We start from the raw sequence: 12639 nt of genomic DNA on the forward strand, positions 1-12639 counted from the left end.
GTCCACTTTCCTTCATCTTACATGGCTATGATATCATTGATATTAATACCAGGACCTTGGCATTGGATTGCCTGAGATGGCACACCATTACCAACACTGAGATGTGAAAGTTACTAAAATCCTCCACAAGGAAACTTTTCTTTCAGGGAGGATTGTGGGAAATAAGTGAGACAACTGTTACAAATGCTTAAAATACTGTCTTGAACAATTAATGACAAAAGATTTAGAAATTAGTATTTTGCCCTAAATCACAATGATCTTGGCTTCTTTGTGTAACAATTGTGTCTCTATCCATCCCTGACCCATCTCTTTTGTGAAAACCATTCATATTCCAAAGATTGACTTTATTCTCCATCTCCCCAAGCTCTCTTACAATCCTGTAGATATTGAACAAGTTTGCAATAGCTGCACTTAACCTTAGCTTCTCCAGTGATTCACGCTTCTTTCCCATCATTAGGTGAGCTGCCAAGAGGCATAAACCATTTCTGATTCCTATTTAAGTCACCAGAACCTAAGAGAATCCTTGCTCTAGTATCTAAGGAATGCTAATTTTGGAAATAAGCCTCCATTTTGCATTGTACAAACTAATGACTTGGCATTCTAACTGCTAAATCCGCTGATCTTCCTGACTACACACCTTAACCCTTCCTCCCTCATCAGCCAGCATGATCACATCCAACACCTGGCTTGTCTCTCTGGACTTTGTGATTAAGTCCAGTCTCCTGACTACAGCTGCTATATCCCTGCAGCATCCAGTTTCCAGCTGCATCTCAGTTCCAAGCCACTGCCTTCTTGTTCTCCATCGTCTAGCATACTACACCTCACCTCACTTCGGTTTAACTTCCTTAGTTTAAGTAAAAAGTACTGTCACTCTGGACTATTATTTTCTAGGCTTTACCAGTCACTTTGGCTAAGCAAGCAAACAAACAAAACAAAAACCAACCAAACAAACAAACAAAAAAATCTTTTGTCCTCCGTTTACCTTCTGTCACATTCCGGTTATTTTCTTCCTGGTGTGGGTCAACCCCTTGTAATCACTTGCCTTTGATGCTTTTCTGATTCTGTCCACTGAGCTGAAAGCTCTACGAGGGCAGAGGCTGTGTTGTTCGTTCACCACGTGAGGGGAGATGCTCAAAGGTGTGTGTTAAGTGAATGCATACAAAACAGAACTTTTGAGAGCAAACCCATCCGCATAAAAATCATGTGGGAATGAAAAACCCCTAGATAATGGGATTTGATGCTTTGTTCCTATGGGGGGGGGGCAGACCACTGTCAGAGTATCACAATGTGCCAGTCTCTCTTCCTCAACACAAGTAGCAAGTCCCATTAAAAGATGAGCTTATGTATCGGAAACTTTCAGATGCTGTAGAACGTGTTAAAGCTATTGGGGGAGGCTGGAGAGATGGCTCAGAGAGCACTGACTTCTCTTTCAGAGGTCCTGAGTTCAATTCCCAGCAACCACATGGTGGCTCACAATCATCCAAGAGATCTGGTGCCCTCTTCTGGTGGGCAGGCATACATAGAGGCAGAACATTTATCCATGTTAAAATGGGCATAAAAAAGAAGCTATTAGGAAAGTAAGGAAAGGCCAAAGAAGTGAATGATACACCTGGACACAGTAAAGGAGTAAAGTAGTTAGGAAGTATGCGCGTACACACACACACACACACACACACACAGAGCTGTTTTACACTTTTGAAGGAGGCAAGCCCCTTCAGGGAAGAATGTCAATGCTAGGCTGCATTTTGTTCTTAGTGACATAGTTAGAAATGTCTCAGAGTCAAACTGATTACAGACATACTGGATTCATCTTCCTTTGGGCTTTTGCTATGCTTCAGGGCATACACACACATCCCTCTGTGCCTACCCATCAGGCAGGCTTCTTCCACAAATCAGTGCCCAGAGACCATGATCTTATTAGCAACTCCACCTTAGACTGCACAGAATGTATTTCTAATCCAAAAGGGAAAAGGCGTATTGAGAGTCAGCCTCAAGACAAGCCGAAGAATTCTTGCTGGTTCCTTTCTTTCTGGGAGGCAACTTCCTTAGACATTGCTTTTACAAGCCAATGGAAAAGCCCCCTATGTTTCATCACCACGGACTTTATATTCCCCTTTCTACAAATTCAGAACTTCACAGGTTAGCAGAGAAGCTAAGCAAAAAGCAAAACCTCATTCTCTAGATGCCTACTTCTCTCTGCTCAGTCCCTCTGCATCCGCGATGCGTCAGTCCTTTCTTCCCCTCCCTTTCTAGGGGCTGGAGAGGCAGAACGCCAGAGTGGAGCTGAGCTTGCAGACCTGCCATCTGATTGGCTGCCCGGCCCGTAGCTGGGCTATAAAAGAGACCCTTACAGGCTTGGGAGCCAGAGGCTCAGAGAATTCTGACCGCGTCTTTGTCTAGCAGAAGCAACTGTGCTCAAGACAGAAACGAGCTCTCCTCCTGCATTTCTCTCCTCGCTGCGAATCACACAGTTAAACAACATGTGCAAAGGACTTGCAGGTCTGCCGGCTTCCTGCCTGAGGAGGTAAGCTTGGTTTCTGTCACTGGCCAGACTAAAGTTTTGTATAGACTTTCTCAATGACTTGCATGCTTTGCTTTACGAAGTTCTTTGGGGTTAGCGGCGGAAAAACAATGGTTGCTTCTCTCTAGGACTAGCCAGACACCTTGATTTAGGGAGTAGGCTCCTCAAATGCTGCTTCCTGTGTTTTTCACTTGGCATGACTTTAGTTTGGAGTCGGGTTCTGACTTTTAAGCTTGGTTCCTTAGTCAAATTGTTTGGCTTACAGAGTGATAGGAGGTCGGGGATGGATCTGTACTCGTTTCGGAGATTATTGTCCCTTGTTTGAGCATTGCTGAGCGCCCAGAATCACCGCTGATAACACACTAGTCCTTGTGTGGGGGAAAAAAGCCCCAGAAGGAAGTTTGGAAACATTGTCAGAATGCGCTGTGTGACGTTGCGCAGTTGCGCCACTCTGCCTCCACACAAACAAATGTGGGAACAAGAGATGCTTTTCCAAACCAGCTCCCTCCTATCTTCCTACCCCACTCCAGTTGTTGGCCTGAGATGTGGCTGGGAAAGAAATACTAATTGTAACTCATCAGCTTAAAGCTTTAGAGGCATCCATGTGTCTTTTTTTTTTTAAGGGTGTGAATAAATTATTTCATAGAGCATGTATAGAGTAGCTGGGTTACAAGAAAACACGAGGCTAGTGTGTATTGCATGATTTCCTCTTGAAATTAAAGGTCAAAAGTGGGTATCTCTGTGTGTCTACCAACTTCCTCTACCCCCCCCCCCCAAAGCATAACATTTGTGTGTTAGTGAACCTGCTTTCCACAGTCCAGGAGTATAAACACATTGATCACTTTATACAAATGAAGCAGGGGGGTTTGGTGGAGAGCTGGAAGGCACACGCCTTTTCACCTTCACCCTTAAGTCCTGGAGTTAACAGAAGCGAGCCTTTCCAAGCTCCAGCCATGCATAACTTAGGAGTAGTGGGACTCAGGTTTGCCCCCAGCAAATAGTTTTTGGGACAAATGAAAGCATGTCAAGGGCTAAGCAGCTCTCATCTTCAGTGCAAGGGGTTCCAGAGGTTCCTATCTACTCAAGGTCACATGATTATTGGGGGCAGAGGAAAGATCCCATCCAGACTACCTGTCTCTTGTGACTTCCAAAGTCACTTTGGTTTTTATTTTTATGCTTCTGTTGTGATACAAGGTCCTTGCATGTACACTTTCAGCTCTTTGGAAATACACTTATATTAGTGTTAGCAGTAGCGGCTGGGACTCAGACGGAGGCAGCACACAGAGATAGGAGGTCATTCTCTTCGGGCTAGATGACAATGCATCTATAGCATCACTGTGGAGCTGTCCCAGCTCTGGTGATTTTATCTTGCTCTCACTGGGGAGGACTTTGTCACCAGTTAGCACCTGGGAAAAAAGCGAAAGGCAGAAAGCTTTGTGAGGGATGGAAAAATACTGCTTAAAGGGCAGCCCAAGAACAGCGCCGAGACTCAGACACTGAGAAAGATCGGCTGAGAAGCTCCCAGTGTGCCAGCAGCCTCCTAAAATGCCACTGTGTGCCACCCTTCTTTTTCAGCCTCTCCAGGCAAGAGCATCTCATTCTTTGTTGCTTAGGAAACACCATTTTCCTTCAACCATTTCTTGACTTTTATAATAAAAGAGATAACAGTAATAAAAAAAGCTATTAAGAAAGAACGACAGACTTGAGCTGGAAGTTCAAGTAGTCAGAAACTGCTATCCCCTAGTTGCCTATTAAATGGTGGCAGTGAACTGGAAAGCGCTCTAATTAAATAATCACTCACCTCAGTGATGACTCTGTCTTGCTTCTCTTATCCCAAAGTCTCATTCGCCCTTTCTAGTGTACATCTCCTGTATTGCAATTTTTTAAAAAGCTCTTGTTGGAGATTGCCTAGAAACAAACCTAGTGGGGCTCAGCTTTCAGCCTGAGCATTTGTGCCTTTTCTGTTCCTCTTTACAGGGACGCACACATAAACTTATGCTCTGTGTATACACACGCACGCACACACACACACTTAGGAACTGCTTGGCTACCGCACTCAAGGCTGGTTGACCTCACCTCTAGTTTATTGAAATGCTTCTGTAGCTTTCTCTAGGAGATAACACCGACTTCCCAGCAAGTGTTCCATAAGGAGAGGGCATCATGTTTTGCGGTTTTTGCTTGCATTTCAAAAGAGCAGCCATTTATTAGCACGGTTTCACCAAAGATATCAAAGGTCATAGACAGACACAAGGAATCTTTTCCTGGGTGGCCAGGGACTCTTAATGCCCACCAGTCTCTCTTTTAAAGAAATCTGTTTTTCAGGCCGGGTGGTGGTGGCGCATGCCTTTAATCCCAGCACTCGGGAGGCAGAGGCAGGCGGATCTCTGTGAGTTCGAGGCCAGCCTGGTATACAAGAGCTAGTTCCAGGACCGGAACCAAAAAAACTACAGAGAAACCCTGTCTTGAAAGTTTTTTTTTTTTTAAAAAAAAAGAAAGAAATCTGTTTTTCATGTCAGTTCTTGTCTTCCTTGCAGTGCAAAGGATATGAAACATCGGCTGGGGTTCCTGCTGCAGAAGTCTGACTCCTGTGAGCACAGCTCTTCACACAGCAAGAAGGACAAAGCAGTCACTTGCCAGAGGTGAAAGAAATGGCCTTGCAGAAGAGTGATTAGGTATTAACTATCTGATGAGAGAGAGGTTGTATGAGAAGAGCGGGTGGGAAGGCAGGCCCTTAGCTGAGCCAGATGTGGATCAAGATGGACTCCATTTCCAAGGTGAGGGTACACAATTGTCATCTCAGCACTTGGAATCATAGGAGGGTCATGAGTTCAAGACCGACCTGAGATTTAAAACACACACAAGTGAGAGAGAGAGAACAAAAGAGAGAGAGACAGCGAGAGAAAGACTATTTTTATGGAAATCATAATTAGATTTTAGATCTTTACATATTTTAATGAAAAAAGACCCTAATAAAGAATAGATCACAACTCATCTTATATTTTTTTCTCCTCAGTTCTATGCTATGTATTTAAATCATTCTTTTTTCTGTAATGTGTCCAGGGTGAGCCAAGAAGAAGTCAAAAAATGGGCTGAATCATTGGAAAACCTGATTACCCATGAATGTAAGTAACCATGCTTCTCTCTTTCTCTCATCCCAGAACAAGCATGCACACCCACACCCCTCCCCCCCCACACACACATGAGATAGGAGAAGGATAGCAGTACTCTGTATTAGACAAGTCATCTCCCAGTATATCAGTTTAGAGGGAACTGCAAAAAAAGGCTCAGATTGCTCTGTGTTCCAGAATCAGGTACAAACATTTCAGTCTTATAGCTGATATGTTTGAGAACTTTGTCAAATTTGATGGAAAGTTAATTTAGGAACCATCTGGATCATCAATAAGAAAACCAATCCCTCTCATTGCATGGACAAAATGGCAAAGAAAAGATTCACACAATGAGATCCTCCAGCACAATGGACTACAAACTCTCATTTTAAACCCACCGTGGCAGTTGATAGCCACACGGATGTTTCAGAATTAGCTCCTTGGAAGATGATTCAATCTTGGGTAGAAATTACTAGATAAAACTGAGGTCTTTTAGAAATCAAACATAAATTTGGGCTAGCTGACTGCCAAAGAGGGAAGGAAGGGGGTGTTTCTTCAACTCACACTTGGGTTCCTAATTACCTTGGCTTTTTTTTGAAGTGTTCTATTGAGCAAGTCAACCCGTGTGTTGACTGTGGCTCTTTGTCATCTGTCACAGGTGGACTGGCAGCTTTCAAAGCTTTCCTGAAATCAGAATACAGTGAAGAGAATATTGACTTCTGGATCAGCTGTGAGGAGTACAAGAAAATCAAGTCACCTTCGAAACTAAGCCCCAGGGCCAAGAAGATCTACAATGAGTTCATCTCAGTGCAAGCAGCAAAAGAGGTAAGTTTCCATGGCAGAGAACTTTCTAGATCTAGGAATCCTAGAAGGTTCCTAGGAGTGGCATTCAGTGTCAGGGATCTTTAGATCTACTAGTCAAAGGAAAAGATGGAGGAAGCTTTGAGAATCTTATCAATCTTTCAAGTAAATCTATTAGGAAAAAGGTTAACTTTGTCCATATGATTTCAATGGCTCTCCTTAATAAATACAATGATAAATCTCCTCAGTACAAAAGAGAGTATAGGAAAATAAAGTGCTCTTCCCACTTAGGAGCAGGGTGAACATTTTATAGCCTCACATATGCCAGGGCAGAAGCACATGTCGTGGGCTTTGTTTCTGGAAGGAATGTAAAGGGAGGTTCCTGGCTGTTTCTTGTTGAGTAGAAGCCTGCAGCCTCTTCCCTTCAACAGGGTTCTAGATCTAATACAACCTCGATCTTTGCATTTTAGGTGAACCTAGATTCTTGCACCAGGGAGGAGACGAGCCGGAACATGTTAGCGCCCACGATCACCTGTTTTGACGAAGCCCAGAAGAAGATTTTCAACCTGATGGAAAAGGATTCATACCGTCGCTTCCTCAAGTCTCGATTCTATCTCGACTTGGCTAGTCCTTCCAGCTGCGGGGCAGAGAAGCAGAAAACACCCAAGAGTGCTTCAGACTGTGCCTCCTTGCTGCCTCAGTGTGCCTAATTCTCACCAGAGGCAGAAAGTAGAAATGCCAAGACTATGCTCCAGAGAATCTGAGGCCAAATATTGATCCGTATTAAGTACCAATGCTTTCTCCACGTTGTAGCCTAGTGTCCATGCTGCCTGCTGTGTGTGAGTCATGTCCATGTAAAACTAGACTTGGTTGTGGCTGTCGGGGTTTTCCTTGGCGTATGACCCAACTCATTTCAAATTTCCCCAAGTTTCCTTAAGGGTATCACGTGAGCGAGTCTCCAAATAATGTCCCTGGATTTTCAAAGATTGCTGGCAGGGCTCCCCTTCCAGCAGTTTGGTTGGTCCATCTCCTTGACAACACACGCACATGCAACATCAGCCAGCAGCACTTCCTACAGACTCCCGATGTGTAGGTGAGATTGATGTGTGTGTATGTATATATTAAATATATCTAATATATGCATATGCATTTTGTATATATTGTATCTATGTATTCAAATATGTCTGTGAATGTACATTCACATGTGCACACATATTTCTACAAGATTAAATGGGAAAGACCCTAGGTGCTCAAATTGGAGTATGCACGCATGCTTACATGCATGTTCTGATCTCTGGTCCTTTATATTGTGTTTGAACAGGGCAAACTAAATTAACTGCCATGCAGGCTAAGAAAGGAACACTAGCTTGTGGAAAGCAAGCTCTATAGAACCATCAGGTCTTGATGCTAAGCACTGATGACACACGGAGCACTAAGCTAAGGGGTGAACACTCTGAAAACTCTGGGGCTGACACAGAACTGCCTTGCACCAGTGGTCACGACTGGCACTTTTAGGTCCCTATGTTGATGGCTTCTCTCCTTTGCCTGGGTGCTCAGGGCATGCGATTTAGCTGCTGTATTCTTCTGGAGTTGGGAGATGGGATATTTGAGCCTAGTGAAGGAAAGTGGCCCAGGCCTAGCCGACTAGAGGACCTAAAGATTGTCCTGCTTCTTTCCTCTCTTGATAAGGTGCTCTTCTGTTCCCATCCCCAAGAGCTTCAGCCGGCAGATGAGTCTCTTAGTTCACTGTGGTGGGTGGTTCACTTTCAGAACCGTGGCCTGGCTCGAAGCTTCAAGCCTACATTTGTAAAGCCTCGCCACGGGGAAGGCCTTGTTTTGTAAAAAGGATGTAAGTTCTCACACACTGAAAAGCACTCCTTGCTTTTCTGCTTTGGGGTAAGAGTTCTTCCACCCTATCTCAAACATCAAGGGTAGCAGAGACTAATGAAAGGAGAGAGGAAAGAAAAAAAAAAAGAAAGAGGGCAGGATATCAGTTGGTAGAACTACTGTTTGGAATACTTGAAAATTTCTCATTTGTATTATTTATGATGTTGTTTTGTACGATGTTTATATTACTGTATTGTTTTATAAGTGGAAGTACAGGTTATTACCCGAATTACTAATGAATGCCCAGGAAGTAATTTTCTTCTCATTCTTCTAAAACTACTGTCTTCGAGAGCACACCATACTCATGCGCACACTGTGCCCATTGCTCTGGTCTCAGTCACAGGCACGGGCACATAAGCCAATGTACTGAGCTGCAGAATGAAGACACTGGAGTAGTGTGTATCCAAGTCTCATTGTATTGAATAAGCTGGTTTTCTAACTGTTTCCTGTTGTCTCTTTGACAGTCTTGTTTGTCCCAAGAGCTCCTCATCAATGTTCCCCATCCCCTTTCTGTTATACACAGTTCCACGATCTTGTTTGTACAACTTTCTGGTCTTGCCATAATGTTATCATAACTTCGAGATTGTGCCTGTACTCACAGACTGCCGTCTCACAAATAGGTCTGGAAAGTCATTCTGAATGAGAAGTAAATTATTTTCTGTAATACATTTTGAGTGTGTTTTCAGTTGTATTTCCATCGCTCTTTGATAGGGTGAGCCTGCCTGCTGCTGGTCCACACAGAGACTACTTCTTCCGTATGCATGCCTGTTTCTATCATGTGCTTTATTGGCCTTGATGATGATGCTTTCGATGAAACACACATAACAAGAGTAAATAAATACTTCCCACAAAACAATCGGCTTGGAAACACATTAATGACCCAGAGAGAGGCATGCTGTGAGAAAGAGCAGGGCATAGGATGCCCTTTGAAAGTGACTCACACTGAGTCTTTTATCCCTTTCCTGCCAACCCTGGGAAGGCAAGCAGAAACTGCATTGTTTATGCTCTGGTTCCCTTCGCTGGTCTTCCTGCTTCTGCTCCCAGACCCAGGGAGCTCTAGGTTCTGAGACTGCTAGGCAGCCGCAGTGGTCACTTACAGGTCTTTAGTGGGCTTTAAAAACAAGCAATAGCAACAGGGTCTCACTCTGCTTGGGCTGGATTGAAACTCAACCATGAAGCCTAGTTTGGAGTCAGATTCATTGCCGTCCTCCCGTCTCACCCTCCCAAGCGTGAGCGTGATTGGCACAGCTCTCTTTGCCCAGACTCGATAGGGCTTTAAAGGATCGGGTTTGCCTTCTGAGCCGCTGCCTGCTTGCATCTACCTGCCTGAGAAGAGGTGCATCATGGGGAAACCGGGAAGGCTGAGGTACGGAGAGGTGTCTGGGAGGCAGCTCTCGGCCACAGCTCCTCGATATCCTCTTCGCCCTTTGCTAATTTCTGAGAAAGAGGTCACAGAGTGCTGGCGTCGGCAATCAGTGCCTTGTCACATCATGAGACCCCCTCCTGGCACTTCCCCTTCCTGCTCACAGACAGCAGGCATAGACGACTGTAGACATTTTGAGTAATGCTCCTTTTAAAGTTCTGGCAGAAACCCTGGATTCTATACTTAGAAAAGTACACAAAGGAACCCAAATTTCTCATAAATATTTATACAAAATGTTTACAAACCACCCATCGAAACACAGATTGAGATCTCCCTGTTCTTCTCATGTACACTTGCTTCTCACAACAGCCCTGAAGTGGAGATGTCAATCATGACAACTGACTCTAAAATCTTTTACAGATGAGGTAATGAACACAAAGAAAAAGTAGCTCACCACCATGCGAACAACAGAACTGGGGTGCGCACTCAGGCATTATAGCCCATGAAGAGCTGGCCAGAAACTCACAGCAGCTTCCAAATAGCCATATACAAATGGATTAAAAGCCCCTAAGGTGTCACTTGTAGACATATTGATTAAGAAAGGAGTCAAACTATATTTCTACTGTTCCCTTCTTCCTGGCAGCTTCCTAGGCTATGTGTTCCAGGAGGTGCAGGCACAAGATGAAGGAGCATTGGTGGTTAGAAGGTATGCAGATTCTTGGCTATTCCATAATATTACTACACTGCTACTCAGATCGATACAGAGATCTGCCTCTTAAACCCTGCATGATGCTGTGGTTATTCATTTGTGTCTGTGGTGGTGGTGGTGGTGGGGGTGGTGGTGGTGGGTGTTCCAAAGTGTGGATTCAGATTTCTCATTCATCTCTATGGCTGTCTGAAAACAGAAGCTAGACTTTGCTGGTCTGTTCTCCCCTGTGGACTTTGCCCTGTGTTCCCCAAAACACCTGTTGCCAGTTTGAGAAATTTAAATTTTTAAAAAGACGACAAAAAGTTAAAAGAAGAGAAAGGATGAAGAAGAAAGAAAAGACACAGAAAAAATATGAAGGCTGATGAGAAGCCAAGGACAATGGCACTAGGTTTCGATCCTAATACTTGAACTGGCTTTGTGGGTGCTTAGCCTGTTTAGACGCTCACCTTCCTGGACATAGATAGAAGACCTTCGTCTTCCCGCAGGGCAGAGAATTTGGACTGCTCTTCAATATCGAGAGGGAGGGGGAATGGTGTGGGGGGAGGAGAAGAGGAGTGGGGATAGGGGGAGGGGACTGGGGAGAGGGGGCAATATTTGGGAGGAGGGGAGGGAAATGGGAAACGGGGAGCAGGTGGAAATTTTAATTAAAAAAGAATAAACATAAAAAAAAGATTTATCCAATAGAAAAAAAAATAGAACCAACTATATTTTAATCCAGGCTAAACACATGGGACAAAGGAATCATTCCAGCAAAGAAAGTTCGAGTCATAACGAACATATCTGAGAAATAACGGATGTGACCAGGCAGCTGCAAAAGCTGGCGGTGCAGCCACCAGACAGCCCTGGTCGTCCCACTGGAGGCCAAATTCAAACCAAGAATCTGCATTAGGTCCTCGTGCCCAAGATGATCTGTTTTTTTAAAACCTGTTGTTTTAGTCGATATTGTTTTGCTTCTTTTATGCGTACGTGGTACCAGGCAATGACATGAGGAAGGAAAATGCTGGGATCTCTCCTTTCTGTTAGAAAAGGAGACAATTGGGTGAGATGGCTTAGTGCTCACTTACCTTTAGAACACAATTATCTTAGATCACATATGCAAGGGGCTAAGAAAGCCAATAGGAAAGGTTGTTCTGTGACTACTACTGATGAATAATGCTGGGAGAGAGGAAAAGTTTCCCAAAGGAAGCCTACAAGCCAATGGTCACACCTTACACGCCTGCCGTGAGTTCTGAGGGCCAAGGAGGTGCTGGATGCTTATGTTATCTTGTTTAACCTGGGATGATCTTAGTGTCTTTTACTGCAGATGGGAAAATTCAGATATCACAAAGTCCTGAGATGCACCCAGTAGCATATACCCAGAGAAGAGGTAGAGGTTGAGAGGAGTCCAGCATTCTGACTCGGGAGTTCATAAGTTTCATTACTCTAGCTGAGAAAGAAGAAAAGGAAGAGGAAAAGAGAGGGGAAAGGAAGTCATAGGAAGTACAGGAAAAGTCCCAGGAAGAAAGGGAAAAGAAAGAAAAGGTTAAAGGGTAAGGCAAAGAAGGACAAGGAGAAGAAAGGAAGTAGAGAGAGGAACAGGAAAACGAGGGGGGATCAAAGGTGGCTGCTATGAAACAGGACAAAATGCTAGCCACCCATCCTCTCCATGGCACAGGCTGGCTGGAGCGCTGAGCGCCCACTGGGGTTTGCCCATGCATTGTCTGAGTTGGGGCAAGTGGGAATTCTCCGCAGATCTGGCCAGAAGTGTATTTTGGAAGCAAGCATTAGATACTAAAGACAGTTCTGAGCATCATTTTTCTGGTTCCTCTTTGCTCTCTAAACTTGCCAAACTCAGTACCATTTATAGAGCAAAATTTATAAAGGATAAAAGGTACCCCAAATTCTCACAATTTATAGGGGTGGCGTGGGGGGACAGTTACACAACAAAGTCATTCAGCCAGTAGGGATTATATGCAGCCGGGACCACAGCTGGAAAGAGGCAGGAGCCCATGGTCTTCCTCACGTTCCTGCCTTCCCTCTGGAGGAAGCCAGTAGGTTAAAGGGCCCTGTTCCCACTCCAGGAGTTCAGTTAAGGCAACAGCATGTGCGAACCAGTGAACTAGACCGTGGGAACCAGAGAGCCACAGTCTCCCAAGATTCTGCAAGACTGACTTTGGGCTCATTGCTGCTGAAGTTAAAGAAGGCTGTCCGCTCCCCTCCCCCATCCCCCCTTCATAGGGTATTTGTAAGATTCCCAGATTATCCACCAACT

The 12639-nt window shown here is 44.5% G+C and overlaps 1 protein-coding gene across 1 annotated transcript; it reads left to right on the forward strand.

Moving 5' to 3' along the window:
• The first annotated feature begins 2353 nt into the window (after positions 1–2353).
• LOC130874414 (regulator of G-protein signaling 4-like) lies at positions 2354–9158 on the forward strand. The gene is made up of 5 exons (XM_057769719.1): positions 2354–2524; positions 5056–5160; positions 5582–5643; positions 6287–6453; positions 6900–9158. Exons 1-5 carry the CDS (start codon positions 2481–2483, stop codon positions 7137–7139), a joined length of 618 nt encoding a protein of 205 aa, XP_057625702.1. The 5' UTR covers positions 2354–2480; the 3' UTR covers positions 7140–9158.
• The last annotated feature ends 3481 nt before the right edge of the window (positions 9159–12639 follow it).

The sequence above is a fragment of the Chionomys nivalis genome, chromosome 5 (assembly GCF_950005125.1).
Source record: "Chionomys nivalis chromosome 5, mChiNiv1.1, whole genome shotgun sequence".
In the NCBI taxonomy this organism is placed as follows: domain Eukaryota; kingdom Metazoa; phylum Chordata; class Mammalia; order Rodentia; family Cricetidae; genus Chionomys; species Chionomys nivalis.

What these genes read in the sequence shown, in the direction of transcription:
- LOC130874414 (XM_057769719.1), top strand. Translation starts at nt 2,481, where the DNA reads ATGTGCAAAGGACTTGCAGGTCTGCCGGCTTCCTGCCTGAGGAG. An exon ending in AAAGCAGTCACTTGCCAGAG is followed by an intron (nt 5,161 to 5,581) that starts GTGAAAGAAATG and finishes TAATGTGTCCAG; the next exon opens with GGTGAGCCAAGAAGAAGTCA. An exon ending in AAACCTGATTACCCATGAAT is followed by an intron (nt 5,644 to 6,286) that starts GTAAGTAACCAT and finishes CATCTGTCACAG; the next exon opens with GTGGACTGGCAGCTTTCAAA.